General features: G+C 38.7%; 1 protein-coding gene across 10 annotated transcripts; it reads right to left on the bottom strand.

The window, feature by feature from the left end:
* Nucleotides 1-921: 921 nt before the first annotated feature.
* On the bottom strand, nucleotides 922-16,980 carry LOC138939393 (unconventional myosin-IXa). 10 transcript variants are annotated; one of them, XM_070307132.1, is made up of 16 exons: nucleotides 15,910-16,980; nucleotides 13,783-14,760; nucleotides 13,399-13,703; nucleotides 12,676-13,293; nucleotides 12,304-12,602; nucleotides 11,981-12,240; nucleotides 11,590-11,897; nucleotides 11,178-11,515; nucleotides 11,015-11,075; nucleotides 10,600-10,647; nucleotides 9,669-10,001; nucleotides 7,784-8,701; nucleotides 7,623-7,706; nucleotides 5,314-7,559; nucleotides 4,210-5,220; nucleotides 922-3,972 (listed from the first exon to the last, which is right to left on the bottom strand). In XM_070307132.1, exons 3-16 carry the CDS (start codon nucleotides 13,692-13,694, stop codon nucleotides 3,875-3,877), a joined length of 6,918 nt encoding a protein of 2,305 aa, XP_070163233.1. In that variant the 5' UTR covers nucleotides 13,695-13,703; nucleotides 13,783-14,760; nucleotides 15,910-16,980; the 3' UTR covers nucleotides 922-3,874. The 10 variants fall into 10 exon arrangements, with proteins under 10 accessions (XP_070163233.1, XP_070163234.1, XP_070163235.1 ...); XM_070307133.1 differs by having other exon boundaries at nucleotides 13,783-14,756; XM_070307134.1 differs by having other exon boundaries at nucleotides 16,553-16,980.
* Nucleotides 16,981-17,178: the final 198 nt, after the last annotated feature.

The following is a 17,178-nucleotide window of genomic DNA, read 5'->3' as shown; positions in this document are numbered from 1 at the left end:
CAGCCACACGCACACAACACCCGTGTTATACGCACACAGCAGCGAGCGTATTTTACCCCTATATTTATAATAAGCGTATTTTAAAAATTCGGCCAAGTAGCGCAACACCGATCTCGTTCGGTTTCCCGTGATTCGTGACACGATACGCGCTCGCTGCTATCTCGATTCCCGAGAGATCGACGCGGGTCAATCGTAACGAGCTGCCACATCGATACGTACAATTCGTGCGACGAAGCACTCGGCAAAATAGCGCAGATCACAAGAGAGAAGACGAGCATGTAACGGAGAGAGGAAAACGAGAATCACCGTCGTCGTTGCAGCAGCTGTAAGATATCCGGAATTGCGACTTTCTTTGCGGAACGATATTGTCATGAAGAGTCATGTTACGCGCTTTACGATATTGTAACTGATTATCTCTATGTACACCTTTATATCTTTATATAAACAAGATAGCCGCGCGTTAGCGTGAATCTCGAATGGGGATTCGCGAAGGGGGTATATATTTGATTCAGGCTCTTAATTATAATTATACTTTTAATTAGACACGCTGTGGAAACCTCAATCGTCCTCTGCGGAGAGAGGCACGGATTTATTGCAGGGTTTTATTTTATTATTCGAACGGCCATTCGAGATTTTCGCTCCGTCTAATAAGGGACGTCTCGAGAGGAGGATCTTCTTTCGCGATCCCAACGTCGAGATTCGAATCGGTTCTCGCACGTTTCGTACTAGCGAACCGTCGAAGCATCTTCCACGATAAGAGAAGCGTATGTGTTTGTGTAGATGATACTTTACACGTACAACGATGATTAGCTCACTTACTTATCTTACGTCTAAACCAGTTCTGTTGTCTAAACCGCCGAAGAGTATAATTCGATTTATAATATCTATTATTATAACCGTTGTGTGTGCGACTTCTACTCTCCCTCCCTCCCTCCCTCCCCATTAAAATTGTCGAAGAATATAGATTATTCGATTATTACCCACATGTGACAGATGAGAGATAAATCAATAATCCGAAATATCTCACTGACGTAACAACGGACTAGCCCAAAATGGAGTGAAATCAATCTTTAAGTCAATCGAATGTGTCGCAGAACATTTCGACGAAATAACAAACGGATAAGTAAAAAGGATTCTCTTAACATACCGTATATCATACCGGATAACATATCCCCGCGACTATAATATACGAACGGAGAACGACACACAATGGAACTCGCATTCAGTAGACGTAACGAAAATATATATTTTTTTCTAGCATATACGAAATTTTTTCTTTAAAGATCATTCCGCTTCGCCTGAAGTCATTGTGCACGTTTGTGCACCGCGATGTCATGGCTTTAGATGAGAGAAAGATAACGTTACATTTATATAACACTACAGCTTATCCACAGACATAAAATGAAAACGATTTCATAACGATTTCATCTTTAGTTACCTCTCGTAAAACTTATAGATTGTAAAAAGGCAATTTAAAGTCGTCCCGTTTCTCGAGACTGTCCTCTAAAACGATCAAAGATTCAGATTTGACGTGACGATAATCGCTTGGACAATTCATCATCGCAGAGTCTTCCTAAATTATTCCTAAAACGAATGTAAACGCGGTGGCGGATCTCTTTGTGAGCTGAAAGAAAAATTCTGGAAGTACAAACGAGATTTTTCTCTTCTATTTTTCTAATTATTCGATTTAATCCTCTAAAAGTTATTTGGATAAAAGTCGTGCGTGGTCCAATATTCGGAGACGGGATTTAATTGAATGGAAAGATGAAGTTTTTTTACATCGTCATCGATTATCAATACACGAAACTTAAAATATTCACCTGCTGCGCAAACGTACCTATCGATCTACTCGAGAGAGAATGAAAATATAAAAATTCCATTCTATTACATATATTTATACATTATATATATATATATAAAGTATATGTAAAGGCAATTAAAAATATAGGACGCTTCACAGTATTTAAAAAAAAAAAAAAAAAAAAGTACGCAAAGTAAAAAATGTAGAACTGACGTAAATATAAAAATGAAAAAATAATTGCGTACGAGTCTTTGGTGATTGGACGCAACAGAATGTATGATGCATATAATTCAGTAACATGATACATCAGAAATAACGAATTGAAAAAATCTATATAGGTCACCTTCTATGCCCGTAATAATAAATTCACCATCTCCCGTATTCGTCGTAGCGAAAATATCTTTATATTCGGTTGCTAGCTCTTAGCCAGAGAAAAGAAAATAAAAGAAAAGATTCGATTTACTGATTCCTCCCCTCCTCTCCTTCCGGCATCATCGTCAAGCGTAACTATTAATTCGAAGAGGAATTCAATTAAGTCCGCGGTACGTAAGTGGGGACCTGATCTGATTATCTTTATTGGATAGAGACTTCTATTACGCGAGATCGAAATCTCTTTCACCCCTTTCCTTTCACATTGTCGATTTTCCCGGATCGTCAGGTTATCGAGGTATATACGAGTTTACGAATGGGCGGAGGGAATAGCGAAGCAAAATAAATGAAAATAAATTGTTGAAATTTAAAACGCACTGAATAATATATATGGATTAAAAAGTAATTAAAAGAAGAGAAGTGCAATAAATCCCGAACAGAAAAGTTTGATTGGTCTCGCGCGCGAATTTGTCTATGTATATAAGTCCTGTACGTAATGTATGTGTATATGTATATATATATATATATATATATATATGTATGTATGTGTGCGTACTTATGCGCACGTACTTTCAGGCGCCTCGATGATATGCGTCTAAGCGGGAAGAAAGAGCACGTTAAGTAAAAATCGATTCAAAGAATATTAAAACTGGTAGAGACCCGATATACAATGTGTATGGTACCCCTACAACAAATATCGATCGTAGTAATATAATCTCGCGTTAAACGTCTCTCATAAATTTAACAATAATAATAGATTATTACGAAATTGTTATATTGCATAATATATGTACAAACTATGTTTTGGTTTCCTCTTTCTCTCTCTCTCTCTTGGTCGTCCCTCAAATTCCTGCGTCTAAACCTAAAGTCGACTATCGTCGTCGGGAGACATCATAAACAAAATACATACAATAAAAATATCTCGCAGGAATTTAAGGCAGTCGATTATCGATTCTATTCGAACGTGACAAGTAGATCCTTTGGGAAGAGATAGTTTTCATGTTGCAGATCTACTAATGCTAAACGAATATAGTTATAAAGAAATAGCGCATCTACATACAATGTTAGAAAAATTCTCCGTAAAAAGAAGTTTTTACTGAGAATTCGCAACATGGTGCAACAATAAATTACATTTTTATGAACGTAAATTTGTAAAACGAATAGTTCAGTATGACTCCCTCATCATTTTGACAAGCGGAAATTTCTTAAAATATATATAAGAGCAATACGTTTTCCTCTTAATACTTTCTAAGTTTTGTGTTTTCATTTCTTATATTTAAAATGTGTAAAGCGGCACGTCGAATAACACTTCTTTTAGAATCTATAGACGAACGAAATGTTGCGCTTAAATACTTTGACAGTCTTCAAAGATAGGAATGCATTGCGAATAAAATTATGTGGCAAAATTAAAACTTGTGCAGTGCTCCTATCACATATTGTATGAAATAGTTTTAGACATCTTTACTGACGTTTCAACAAGAGAATGGAGTTAAACTTTTTTTTTTTACGGAGTCAACAAATTACGAGAGCTATCTAAAATTGTTTTTACTAATGAGTCTCGAAACATTAATGATTCGCCGATGAAATCAACAATTATTTAAAATTTTTGATTCCCCGTCCTAATACAATATCTTGCATCATCTGTCGAATTACTATAGCCATTTAAAATGCATGTTAACATTATTCGCGGATGTTATTCGTTATTCATACCATTACCATGTCGTCATCCATATTGATAATCGTCGGAAACGAATTGTCTGCCGAACTTTGTCTTTGAACGGGCTTCTTCCTTACGAGTCCGTCTGTGATCGATAAAAATTAAAGATCTTACTTAAACCTATAAAGCTATCTATATCTATGTCTTAGTCATTTTTCATCATTTAGTAATAAAAAAAAAAATCTTTTGCGAGAAAGCCCATATATTTAGTGAAGCCGATTAAATAATCTTTTATAAATCTTTGCTAAAATAAATAGCTTTATTGGCGAAATATCATCTGTTCAAAACATTTAATTACAATCAATTATTGAAAAATACTTACCAGCAGAAGGCGGGAGAAGATCATCGAGAGATCCATCGTCCAGATCTGTGGCTGACAAGAGGAGATCATCGTCTGAAGAAGCTCTCGTTAGACTGGGTAGAGTAGACGTCAAGAGAGCCTTTTCCTTTTGAATCTCCTGTATATGATCGACGAGTAATGCTTCTTCTTCGTCTCCTCGATCTCCATCGCGATCCATCGTACCTGCTCGTCCCGCAGCGCTCAGAGCGACCGCGTTTAACTCTTCCGGGCTGAAGATTTTGGACGATCGTAGACTGGAGAGTCGATGAGTCGCCGTGTGACAGGCAGACTCGAGAGTATTTATGTCCGCCAACGTCGCTCTAACGACTCTCAACTTTTCTTGCACAATCGTCTCGACGCAACGCGTCTGCCTGCCCACATCTTGAAGAGAGTCTTGCGCGGGCAACGTTCTGTTTGTTCTAAGGATGCACGGCGCAAAAACAATAGCCAGAGCCGATGGTGACATTCTATTGTCCACCTCGTGTCGCGCCACTCGCGCTAAATGGACAATCAAGCGTTCCATCAAATCGTAATTGGGTTTCGGCAATTTTTTCAATATGGCAAAAAGCGTGCTGATTCGATCGTGTGGATCCGTCAAGTTCGCTGCGTGCAAGAAGTCGTCATAATATTCGTAGGTCAACAGCGGTTCCGGCATGTCTCTGAAGAAGCTCTTCAACACCGCTGCTAGCACATGCACTTGATAATTCTCAAAGTCTACCTTCTCCAAATCGCCTTCGTCCATCTTCATCTTGAGCTCTCTCACCTTAGAACTGACGCCGCTCTTCCGGTATATGCCCTCGGTATACAGACCGTGCATCTCGATAGTCGTGATTAGTCGGTCCACTACGAGCGGTACCTTGCCGTCACCGCAGTCTAATTTGTAAAGTGGTACACCGAATACCTTGCGAGAGTTCGTTTCGAGCAATGAACCATCCTTGCCGCATTCCGAAGTCGCCTTTGTATAGCACTTCTTGTGACACGTCAATTTGCAATCTAAAATAGATATTTATTACAATTAATTATTATTTTGATTATTAATACAACAAAAGAAATGTAATGAATTTATTATATGATTGATTTGCTTACTTTGACAAACAAGTCCTCGCTCGATGGGCCACATGAAGAAAGATGTGCAGACTTCACAAGCGGTGGGTATGTTGATTATAGTCAATTGGAACATATGATTGCCGTGTCGGATAGGCTCTTCCTGTTTTCGTTTCTTCTCTTTTTTCCGTTTGCTCTTACTCTGTTTTTCAAGAGCTTCAGTTTTAACGATCGTCATGAATTCATTCATGAAGCCTCTGAAGGCGTTCACGCCCATCGTTACAGGAAAATCTTCTCTTGTATTCTCCTGCTTGCAGACAGTCTCCATAACGTGAAGAAAATTGGTAATCAAATCGGTATATTTGATGTTGCCTTCTATGCCTTGTTGTATAGCAACGCTATACGTGATAACTAAATCATCCTTAAACTTCCTGAGAGCCTGCTTAAAAACGCGATCCACTTCACTCGGTTTCCGTCCCTCCTCTTGACCTTCCATTATATAGATTTTCTTGGTAATGAAGTCTTGCATCAGCGCTAACTCCTTGGCATCGGAAATGATTTTGTCCGTGCTGTCGGAAAAGGCCGAAGTGCCGGTTAAACTAAACTTGGATGCGACTGTCTGTTTTGTAGTATCGTACGGTGTGCGTGGTGGTTTCCTGTTTTTCCGTCTACTCGGCGTATTGGCCAATATGCACGGCATTCTCAGCACTCCACCGTTTTGGATACACTTGACGTGATACAGCTGTTTGCAGTCAACACATTTGTAGCCTTGTGTCACGAACGCGTCCATTTTCTCGTGACAACATACGCAAACGTCGTCTTTTGCGAACCTCGCCACTTTTCGGAAACGATGGCCGGCCAAGGTAAACAGATTGTTACCTTTCCACTCGAGAAGATTCATGCCGGGAGCGAGTTTCAAATCATTCGGACTGGTATCCACTCCCATCTTATCTTCGATTAGACCCGAAATCTTCGTAGCTGGATCCGAGTTTCTTCTTCGTAGTTCAAAAGTCGTAATCGCGTTGGATCTCATACGTTTACCAGGTTGTTGTCCCTTATATGTGGTTTCGTTCTTGTTAACGGGCCAATCTGTGACGGATCGGGAAGTAGTTTCGTGCGGATAATCTTTTCGAGACCATACATTCGTAGTTTTATTTAAATCGCTCTCCTTGATAGTTCTGAGGAGCAGATTTCGCGTTTCCGAATTTGTTTCAACTACGCTCTCGCCCATAGATCGACACTGGACTTCTCTCGTGGGTCTGTTTCGTCTGGCGCTTCTCACTGGCACGTCTGGTTCATATTTCTCCTTCGATCGCGAGTTTTTTTCCTTCGGGGGCGATCTTCTCAATAAAGCACTCTTTAAAGTGCTGTCATCGTTGACAACGCCCACGATCTTCGTCGTAGTATCTCCCTCCGAGTTTTGTCGTCGTAAGTAGGCGAGATCTTTGATATTTTTAGCAGGTCCGTGCGTTTGATCTCGTTTCGTAGGAGATATTGGAATATTCTCTATTCGTTCGTCAGGTACGCTGTTGTCGCTGAGTCTACGCTGTTGTTTACCGCTCGTCAAACTTTCTATCTGAACAAAGCGATCACTTGCGTCGAGTTTGACGTTATAATTTGCCGCTTCGTGAGGTTTATCTTGTCGAACCTGTTCGAAAACGCTATCGGTCACATTCTTGTAACGAGAAACGTTCGGAGAACGTGTAACGGTCGCTTTTTGCGGTACCGACATGAAATAATCGCCATACGCGGGCGAGAAATCCGTTCTACGATGCCAAATGTCCGAGTTCGGATTGTGCATCAGATTCACATTAACAGAGTGATACTTTGTATCGCGCGAGCTTGTAAACGGCGGACTCGTATTGAAAACAGGCGGCGCACTTTGCACGGCGCTCGGTGTCTCGCTCTCGGTTTCACCGTCACTATATCCCGTCGAGGAACTATCAGTTCTTCTGCTCACCGAAGACAACCGACTGGACGCGTTCGTTAGGTTGACATTCGATGTGACTATCGGCGAATGATCACCGCGTTTCGTTCTCGTGCTCGGCACGGGTTTCGAATTGGAATTGTCTTGCGATTCAGTACTATTGACACTGGCTTGAGATTCGTAACTCCTCAGACTTGTCAAGCTCTCGAGACTACTCTTACGCTCCGCAATCTCGTCGAAATGATACGTTTCTGTATTTCTCAACGTTGCGTCGTGCAAAATCCGTTTGTTTGGCGTGAGTTTGCGTTTGGAATATGAGACGTTTGTATCCACGGCGCTATCCCGATGCGCATTATCGCATCTGAAAAAAGATTCATAACATTCGTAGAGGCTCTAATCGTGGAATTTAAATTTTAATACTTACCTTGCTAGCGTGAGCCGATTCTGAGATTCTATTTTTCGAGGCGATTCGCCATATTCCGTCAGACTTCGATCTTCCGTGAATAATCTGTGTATATGTTTAAAATAAAATAATACAAAGTTATCTGTATGTCATGTTTCAATATTTATAAAAACATTACTCACTCTTCGCTATCTCGATCTTTGGCGCATATTTTGTCATATAGAAACTCCTTGTATTCTTGAATTTCCTTGACTTCCTGAACTTTATCCAGTAGTGATCTTTTTCGTTTCTTCAATTCATTAAATTTCTTTCTAGCGTTATTGCCTCTGACATATGCTTGAAAGGTAATTACACACGATTTCAGTTTTTTAAACCAGCTATGTTGTTTGTATACCCTCCAGGCAGTTTGTATATGTAACGCAGCTTCGGTTCTTGCACGAAGAACCTGAGCTAATCGTTGTGCAGTGATCATTCTCCAAAAAGATTGTATTTGCACAATGGCATTTTTCAATCTGAGAAATTTTCTTCTTTCCAGACAAGCGCGGAACCATTTCTGTATAGTAGTAATGCTTGTTATAATCTGTTGATGTAGTTCGATGTCCAGTTTGATCTTTTCCGACTCTCTGAGAAAGACTTTGGTGGTACCCAGCTGATAATTGTCTCTGTTAAGATTGAGAGTCAATAGAAAATCCCTCACATCCGATTGCGAGCTCAGAAGACCTTTAGGAAGCAGCATCCGATAGAGCTGTATAAATTCCTCGTACGTTAATCGCACATTGAAACCAGCTTGCCTTATTCTGACAGTTTCTAACATTCCTGTATATCGCAATTGCCGTTGCACCGTTTCCTCATCAAATTCATTTGGTACTTTATTAGCGTTGCTCTTAATACATCTGATAAAAAAAGGATTAGCTTGATTCAGAGTATCCATCAGACTGTGCAAGCTCTGTTGAAATTGCGCGGAAACTGTCATGGGCTGCTTTCTGGCTTTTCCCGGTCCAGTTCCATAACTTTGAGTTCTACCAGCAAGTGTTTTCACAGTTTGCAGATTTTTCAGACCTTTTTTGCCGCGTTCCCTCGGTCGAAATGATTTATTTTTCCTGTAAATGTTTCCATGCTAAGATTTATAATACATCGACATCATACAATGTACATTCCTCCTCCTGTTACTTCATCATTCTCACATCATTTTTATCTTTAAATACATATAGCGCAGCATGAATTTGTAAATATATATTTGATAATCACCATGTATACAGGAGAAGGAATTATACTCTAGTTATATTCTATCATAATAACGCCTTATGTGTGAAAAATATGTCTATCTAATATAAAATGTAAAATATAAAAGATAATAGAAGAAAATTAGCAAAATATAATATAATACAATATATAAATAGTTATATAATAAGCTTAAATGTGTAACATTTGCTATGTTAGAAAATGTCTGATATAAATATTATGATGACAGACAATATAAATGAAATATTAGTATGAAATATAATAAAACTAATGAAATATAGTATATAGAATTGTAATCATATTTAATTCATGATTACAAAATTACTTCAATGTTCTATATCACATTGAAAGTCAGTGCAATAAAAATTACTTATGATTATAACAGTGTAGCCACAACACAAATACTCTAAATAAATTTTAAAATGCATTTTTTCTAAAGATTATTATTTTTTTAAAGAAAATATTGCAAAACATTTAGCATGCAGCAATCATTATTAAATAATATATCGAAGAACAACTGCAAGATTGATGAGCCAAATTCTAATGACAAATGATTTTATGATGATGCATAATGTTTTTTAATCATCGAAAGAGATGTGCAGTGCGCGCGCGTTGAGGAATCAAGATAAATTGATAAAGCCACATTGATACAGTTTTAACATATCAATGGTCTACAAGAATGAGCTATTACCTACGAAAGGAAACCCATCACCAACTCGAGAATTGCTATAGAGAGCATACTAATCTTGGCTTGTATAGAGCAGTAATTTTCCATAGCTTAAATTACATTATTAATCGAGTATCAAATAGATACATTTTACATACATGACGATCTGATTAGCGCGTTCCATGACGTTTGCTTCGTCTTTTGGAAGCACCCTCTCTAGCGGTGTGTGAGTATCTCGTCTGAATTTATTATTACTAAGAGACTGGTCTTCCCTGCTTCGTATTATGTAACCACCTTTGGCCGATGTAATGTTTGATGGGCATTGCGTCTGATTAATGTTTCTAAATTGCGGCCACGATAAGCGATTGTTGTTTATATTGTCGTTGTTTTCGATTTGTATAGAAGATAATGTGGCAGAAGGGGTAGCGGCCGGCGGTAAACATACACTGCGTTGCTTCTGATAACTTGATGGGCGAGTATGTTTGTGTGAACTGAAAAATTCTCTAGTCCTTAATTACTTCGTCGAGAAATCGACGATATTTCTTAGGATTAATTTACTATTTATTTATATTTTTTGTTTTTTTTTCTCAGTTGTTTCTCTACCGATTTTTAGGTGTGATATCTTTAAGGAATATCTCATCAATTGATGAACGATTTAAATATAAAAAATAGAATAAGTAAGAAAAGATGACTGATAATGAACTGTATAAAAGAAAACTCAATTTTGCGCCATGAAACATGCCCAAGTACAATAGCAAGAAGAACATTGTAAAATGGTAGAATGTAATTGTATGGCGAATGTCATGAAAATTGCATTCTATTTATGTCTGAAAGTTGCAGCTAATAATACAAGAGGTGCAAACGTAAATTTAAATAAAATCTGTAGACAGAAAAAAAGAATTGGAGCAAAAATATATGGATTTACAAATTTATTCAATTTATATAGGTACTTTATGTTTGTTAAATTATTTTTCTGAGTTTGACTTTCCTTAATATATAATATAATTTACGTTGTAAATCCATAGAATGTATTAACAAAATATACATTTGGCAAAAATTACATATACAGTGGATCAAAAGACCACTTACGCAATTCGGTTAATAGTTAGATTGACGGCCGACAATGTCACAAGATGGCTACAAAAGGACAAAAGACACATGGCCAATATAAATATAATAAAGATTTATCTTAATTTATATATATATAAACATCAAAACTTTATCAGCGTGATGCATGTATTATTAATGCACAACGTAGATTCATACGCCATTCATACATAGATGAGACAATATACAAACCAAACATATTCAAGAAACAAGCGCAACAACATCAGCACTTTCTTCTTACAATTGTCAATGTAATACTAATATATATCTTGCTCTATTATAAATTACAGGTGGAAGCGTTTGATACTGTTTTTCATTACCGTTCATATATATATATATATATATATATAGAAATATTCCATTTCATTAAAGATGTTATAAAAAGTTTGAACGTTACCTTATCAAATTCTCGTTAGGTGTCCTGTATCTATTTTGTACAGACGTCTTGTTTCCATCAACTAAAAAAAAAATATATATATATATTTACTTTTATTAATTCTTCGCATTTTTATTCGATGTATTAATGATGTTTAAACAACATATCGTAGTTCAATACATGCCTCTACCATGCCTGTGCGCTCGACCAGCTTCTTGAAACGCAAAATGAGCGCGAAAGAAAGCCCGCAATATGGCCCATCTGAATACGGCGACCGGATCAGCGCCGACTAATTCCCGCACGAAGGCGAGGGAGGAGTTTTTTAGTACTCCGACTACACCATCAGGTCGCATTAGGTCTAGATTCTTTTCTCTCATATTGGCAGCTTGGTACTTGACTGCGCCAGCATAATGGCGTACAACGAATGCGGCTTCTCGTCGCTGCGGCGCCTCGTAGAATTGATTATCTTTATGCACAGTGTTGAATTTCTGTAGCAACGTCTCGTTCGTTGCACCAGGAAAGCTGCAAAACAAAGTCAGATATTTGGAATCATATCGCCACAAGTTTGTGAAATATATTGAAATAATAATACTCACTTGCATTGATCATCAAGAAGACACAAGAGACCATTCGGTTTTCCTTCGATGAGATTGAGACATCCAGAGTTGTCACTATACCCTATATCTGTCCATCTAATCCCTTGTTTTCTATATTCTCGTTGCTCGTATTGGAAAACATGTTGATTAAAGTAATGTTGTAATTGTTCATTCGCATAATTAATACATAACTGTTCAAAACTGTTGCACATCTTAAAATCTTCAAAGCCAAATATATCTAATACACCTATACTGTTGCCTTGATGGTCTCTAAGAGTGTCCTTTTTTGAAAGCAGTGCATGATTCACCTGATCCAGACAATACCGATTATTTTATATGTTATATTGTTAACAATGGTATCAATTTTTGCAGATAGAGAGATCTTTATTACCTGTAGAACAATCCAATCAAATAAAGCTCCATATAAGCACTTTGCCATAGCATCGCGTGCCGCAATTGCTTCGGGAAGTCTGTAGTTAATAACTAAAGTCTCGCCGGAAGCTCTTGCGCGTTTGGCGGTAAGTGCAGCCAAAAGAGTTTCTTGTTTTACTCTAAGAAGCTCCGATATCAGTGCAACCACTTCCGGATTTTTAACGCCTACGGCCTCATCATGATGATGATACGACTTTCTTGGTTGAAACTCAACATTACCTAAATTGAGAATTTTTAATAGTTACTCTATTCAGAAACAAGCGAATACAATTCGATAATCACCTAACAAAAGGACCGCCGACAGAACTGCGAAAAGCCGCCTTTGCTTCTCCGCTGTAAAGCCTACCATTTCCATAGATTGTTTTAATCTCGAGAACTCATGCCGTTCGTCGATATTCTCCAATCCGTAGCAACCGCTTTTATTTAAGTAATTATATCGATCACAGCTCTCCAAGTGTAACAGTTGTTTCTCTTGTTCGCTCGCGCCAGCCAACAGATAATAAAACACGTGATAATTCCTTTCGTTTCGGCCTTGAGAGACAATCCTGGATTTTTCCAGGAGGTATTTCTGAACGACAGCACTGTAAAATCAGAATCTAGAAGATTATTCTCTTCCTTACACGTTAGAATGTGCATTATTATTGCAGAACGTACCCATGAACCATTCCATTTTCCTTGTAATTTACTTGGATAAACTTGCCAAAGCGACTGCTATTGTTATTATGTGCCGTTTTTGCATTACCAAATGCTTCCAAAACAGGCCCAGCGCTCAGTATTGTTTGTTCCACCCCACTGCCATGCGAGCCCTTTTGACTAAGTGCCGTCAAGTGATGCAAGAGGAAATTCGTCGATTCTGTTTTGCCAGAACCACTTTCACCACTAATAACAATACATTGATTCTTCTTTTCCTTAAGCATACAATGATAAGCTGCATCGGCTATGGCAAATATATGCGGAGGTATATCTGGGCCCAATCTTCTGTTTTGATATAATTTTACATATTTTGGATTATAGATGGGATAAAATTTGAATGGATTCAAGGCAATCAGTATGCTGCCGACGTAAGTATATATATTGCCGGCCAAAAACCTAGCCCTCAGATTATCCAACAGCGTTTGCTCATTCAGATCTGGAAGCTGACACAGATCTGGATATTCCTTATCGCGTGGTTGATAAAGGAACCTATTAAAATAATCCTTTAGAAGTTGAGGATCCATAGGAAATCTACTATCAGACCATAAATAGTCTGGTTGCTTTTTTCGTAAATAAAATCTGAAAATTTAAACACAAACAAATTATGTTTTAATAAAGGAAATTTCTCGTCCCTTGAATTAAATAATTAATAATAATTATTTCCACAAAATATATATAATAGACCTATAATATTCTTGCTGGGCATCATTTTTCGGCCATAATAACATGAGTGCCACAGGACACTCAGTGGGACCAAGTCTTCTTTCCTTACATTCCTGCCCAACAGAATTTCCTACTACTTCTGCTAATTCATAACTATTTGAAACAGAAGCATCGACAACAAGCCCGAGCCTTTCAATAATACATTCCACTATCTCAGCTGATAAAGTCTGTTTTGTGGCTTTAATGGATAATGCCTCATATTCAGGGCTCCATTCACCCACAAATACTTGCACTACTCCAGACCCACTGTTGTCCATCTTTTAACCCTAAGATAATAAAATTATAAAGATATATAAAGCAATTTAATTTACACACACAAGGTCATTCTAATAGAAGAAAATATACCTTATATTAAAGAGGGTTAACAAGTATGTCCTCTGTCATCCATACAATATCTCAAATATATCATTTCTCCATCTTCTTGTTTATTTGTTATATACAACCACTGATTTAAATGTTTAAAATAATTATTATACATTTTTTTTTCCCAAATTTGTAATAAGATATAAGACAATAAGATATGATATCAGGATTTATGATTATTTACACGCGTTAATTATATTATACTTTTGCTGTAATTTCGATTTAGTTTAGTACTCTTGTCAAATATACTTGTCAGTTGACAGGATAGGTTTCAAGAGTTAATCAATGTTTTAATTACACACACACACACACATATGCATTATTTATAAAGTTTTAAAAATAAATCTGACAAAATAAAAATATTTCCAGATATCTCTTCTGGTCATAAAACATATTAATAAGAAATTGTAAAGTCCTTCCAAATTATTCCCAAGTCTTTCTTAAGTCCATTACAGAATAGCATGACTCATAGAATAGAATAGAGTATTCCAATCGTGTTATGGTTAATAATTATCAGAGTAATAAAATATATAGAGTCATTAGAGTATTACTTTATTCTTTTTTTAAAGTTATAGATTCAGTCAATTTTATAGGTCCTTGTTTCTGATTTGTTCATTAAGAGTTAGAGTATTTTTATTAATTGTAGAGTAGCTTCTTTCATTTGAATATCAAGTTTTTAACATAAACTGTCTATTGGAATCTTTCTGACAGCCATTAAATTATTATCACAACATTCACTGAACAGGTGATAAGCGTGGGTATGCTATTGTTGATAGGCAGTAACTTGGTTTCCTTGTTCTGACAAAAATCCAAGGTCTTCAGCAAATTAGGTCCTCTATTGTAAATATTCTTGTACCTCCCGAGTATTTCAGTATATTTATTGCAATAGTTTACAGTTATGGCTGTGTATCATTTCCATCTATTGCACAAAGGTTTTTCTGAGTCAGAAAAGTATCCTATCTGAAAAAAATGTACACAATGCATTAATGTAAAGAGCAGTGTAAAATTTGCATAAAGAATATATGTGTGTAAGCATTTTTATAAAAATTTTAAGTATTTAATATCATTTCGTATGTATAATTAATATATTAAAGTACAGACATCCTATATTTCAAGCATTTAAAACACAGAAATGCTTGAAATTTTAAATTAAAGGGCTCAAGTTATATACATAAAATAAACCAATCTTGATCTTAAACATGATATAGTCTATCTTAGTTTGCGACTTAACAAGAATGCAACAGATGGTGGATTGAATTTCTATTTTAAACAAGACACACATACATCAAAATCAAATGGATATTGAATTATATAGGAGAAAGACAATTATATTAGAACGGCTATTAAAAGCACAAAGACAGATAAGAGATTAATTGAATATTTCAATCATTTTAATCCAAAAATTGTCACGCGATATCTACTGCCAGCAGAGAATTTCACTTTGGCATATCGGACGCGATGCATACACATATGCACGTGTTTCGTTGCAAAAAGATGATGCAGCCGAATTTAAAAATATCTTATTTCTACCCTGGACAATTCTCCGGCGAATTCGCGCACGCAAATAACCACTCTCTGTCGCGACGAGAAAAACACCATTAACCCAAGAATACAGCATTCGGTTGCTGCGGTCCAGGGGCTCTCGTCAGATCGGCAACAGATTATACGATTGCATATACATACGTATACAAAGGAATGTTAAAAGCGACATTTACGTTTCCGCGAAATGCGATTGTTCGCTCTTCGTTCCGTCAGGGAGACGTTTTACGGCCGTGTGACATTCGGGAAAGGGATACTCGGTCGTGATAGATTTACGGGTCATGGATCATGCCACTAATCAGGAACGGCTGTAATCGTGACAAGCGAACGTCAACATGATAAACCGGGCTTAAAGTTGCAGGAATTTCTCGAACGAAGCTAATCGCGATAGGCGACACACTCGGCTCGCGCGCGCGATATCACCGCGAAAGAATGTATATCGTTGCGAGATTGCGAGGCGTGCGTGCGTGCGTGCGTGCGTGCGTGCGTGCGTGCGTGCGTGCTCGCTCACTTGCGTGCGAGGGATCAGAGAGCCTTAGCTCGCGCTCACGGCCTTGCTATCCGTTTTACCTCCTTCGTCGATCGCGGGATCCACGTCGCGATGCATCGTCCTCTGGAAGCAGCGGGACACCAATTTGCGCGCACTCAAACATCATGCTGTCGCGGGCCAGGAGTTCGCCGCCGCGTGAAAATACTGCCGTTTGTCCTCGAGGCCCCGATCTCTCCTCTCTCCTCTCTCTCTCTCTCTCTATCTCCCCTTTCGCATCCGCTTCCCGAGTTTCACACACAGCTCGCGGATCCCTCTCGCTTGCTCACACTCGCTCTTTCTCTTTCTCTTTCTCTTCCTTTTCCTCTTTCTCTCGCTTGAAGCGCGGCGAAAATCGCGACACCAACACCGAGGCGAACGACGATGATTGGTTCACTCGTCGATAGCACCGCGCTATGTTAGCTTCGTGTCACCGTTTTCCTCGACCTCGGACGGTTCAACGGACACGACGGGCAAATGACAATATATATCAGACACGCACACGCACACACACACACACACACACGCGTGCTATAATACGGGCGGATTGACACTTGGGTAAACACGCGTCGCGATCGGCACTGTTGGATGTAGAGATCGGAACGCGCGCAACGGCCAGGCCGCGACGCGCTCCAAGTCGCGGCTAAATATCTCTAATACGATTACTCGCGCGGAAATTTCGCTCACCCGCCGCGAAAATTGACGCACGGTCAACGATGACGGGCCCTTGCCCAGGAGCCCAGGTTTATCGTCCTTAGTCTTCGCACGGGATCCTGCGTCCCGATACGTCCACCATTTCGATTTTTTCGATCACGTGGTACGCGCCGGCGAACGTCGATTGGTCGCGCGAGCGCGACGACGTGATCAGTCGCCGATGAGTCTCTGCCATTCGGACGACGATACGCCTTTGGAGCCGTCTATCGATGACACGGCGAAACCTTGTTCACGTCCGAACGATACCCGTCGTGGTCTGATTTTTATTTTGCACGCCGATCAATTCGTCATTCGTACAATCCGAGCGTAAAAATTGATGCGATAGGTACTTCTCGGCGCGCACGTCATTATGTCAATGCGTAATTGTCATCGCACCGAATCACTCGGACGCGATACGTCATTACGTCGTTATCGACTCGAAAGTATATTCGTGACGCCAACGTCCTCTGTGCGCAGGCGCGTAACAAGAGACAAGATTCTCCCAATTACCGACAGATATTGATGCCGATTGCTGAGAGAGGGCGCGATCGGTCTGCGGTGATGGACGCGCCAAATCACGGCAGGAAGATGCGAGGGGATCAGGACGAAAAATATGTAAG

The sequence above is a fragment of the Polyergus mexicanus genome, unplaced genomic scaffold (assembly GCF_030449975.1).
Source record: "Polyergus mexicanus isolate NDT 795.1 unplaced genomic scaffold, iyPolMexi1.0 SCAF_14, whole genome shotgun sequence".
Classification (NCBI taxonomy): domain Eukaryota; kingdom Metazoa; phylum Arthropoda; class Insecta; order Hymenoptera; family Formicidae; genus Polyergus; species Polyergus mexicanus.
This window is presented reverse-complemented; position numbering and strand designations above follow the sequence as displayed.

What these genes read in the sequence shown, in the direction of transcription:
- LOC138939393 (XM_070307132.1), bottom strand. Translation starts at nt 13,694, where the DNA reads ATGGACAACAGTGGGTCTGGAGTAGTGCAAGTATTTGTGGGTGAATGG. An exon ending in GCCCAGCAAGAATATTATAG is followed by an intron (nt 13,294 to 13,398) that starts GTCTATTATATA and finishes TTAAATTTTCAG; the next exon opens with ATTTTATTTACGAAAAAAGC. An exon ending in TCTTCTCCCGCCTTCTGCTG is followed by an intron (nt 3,973 to 4,209) that starts GTAAGTATTTTT and finishes TATCGATCACAG; the next exon opens with ACGGACTCGTAAGGAAGAAG.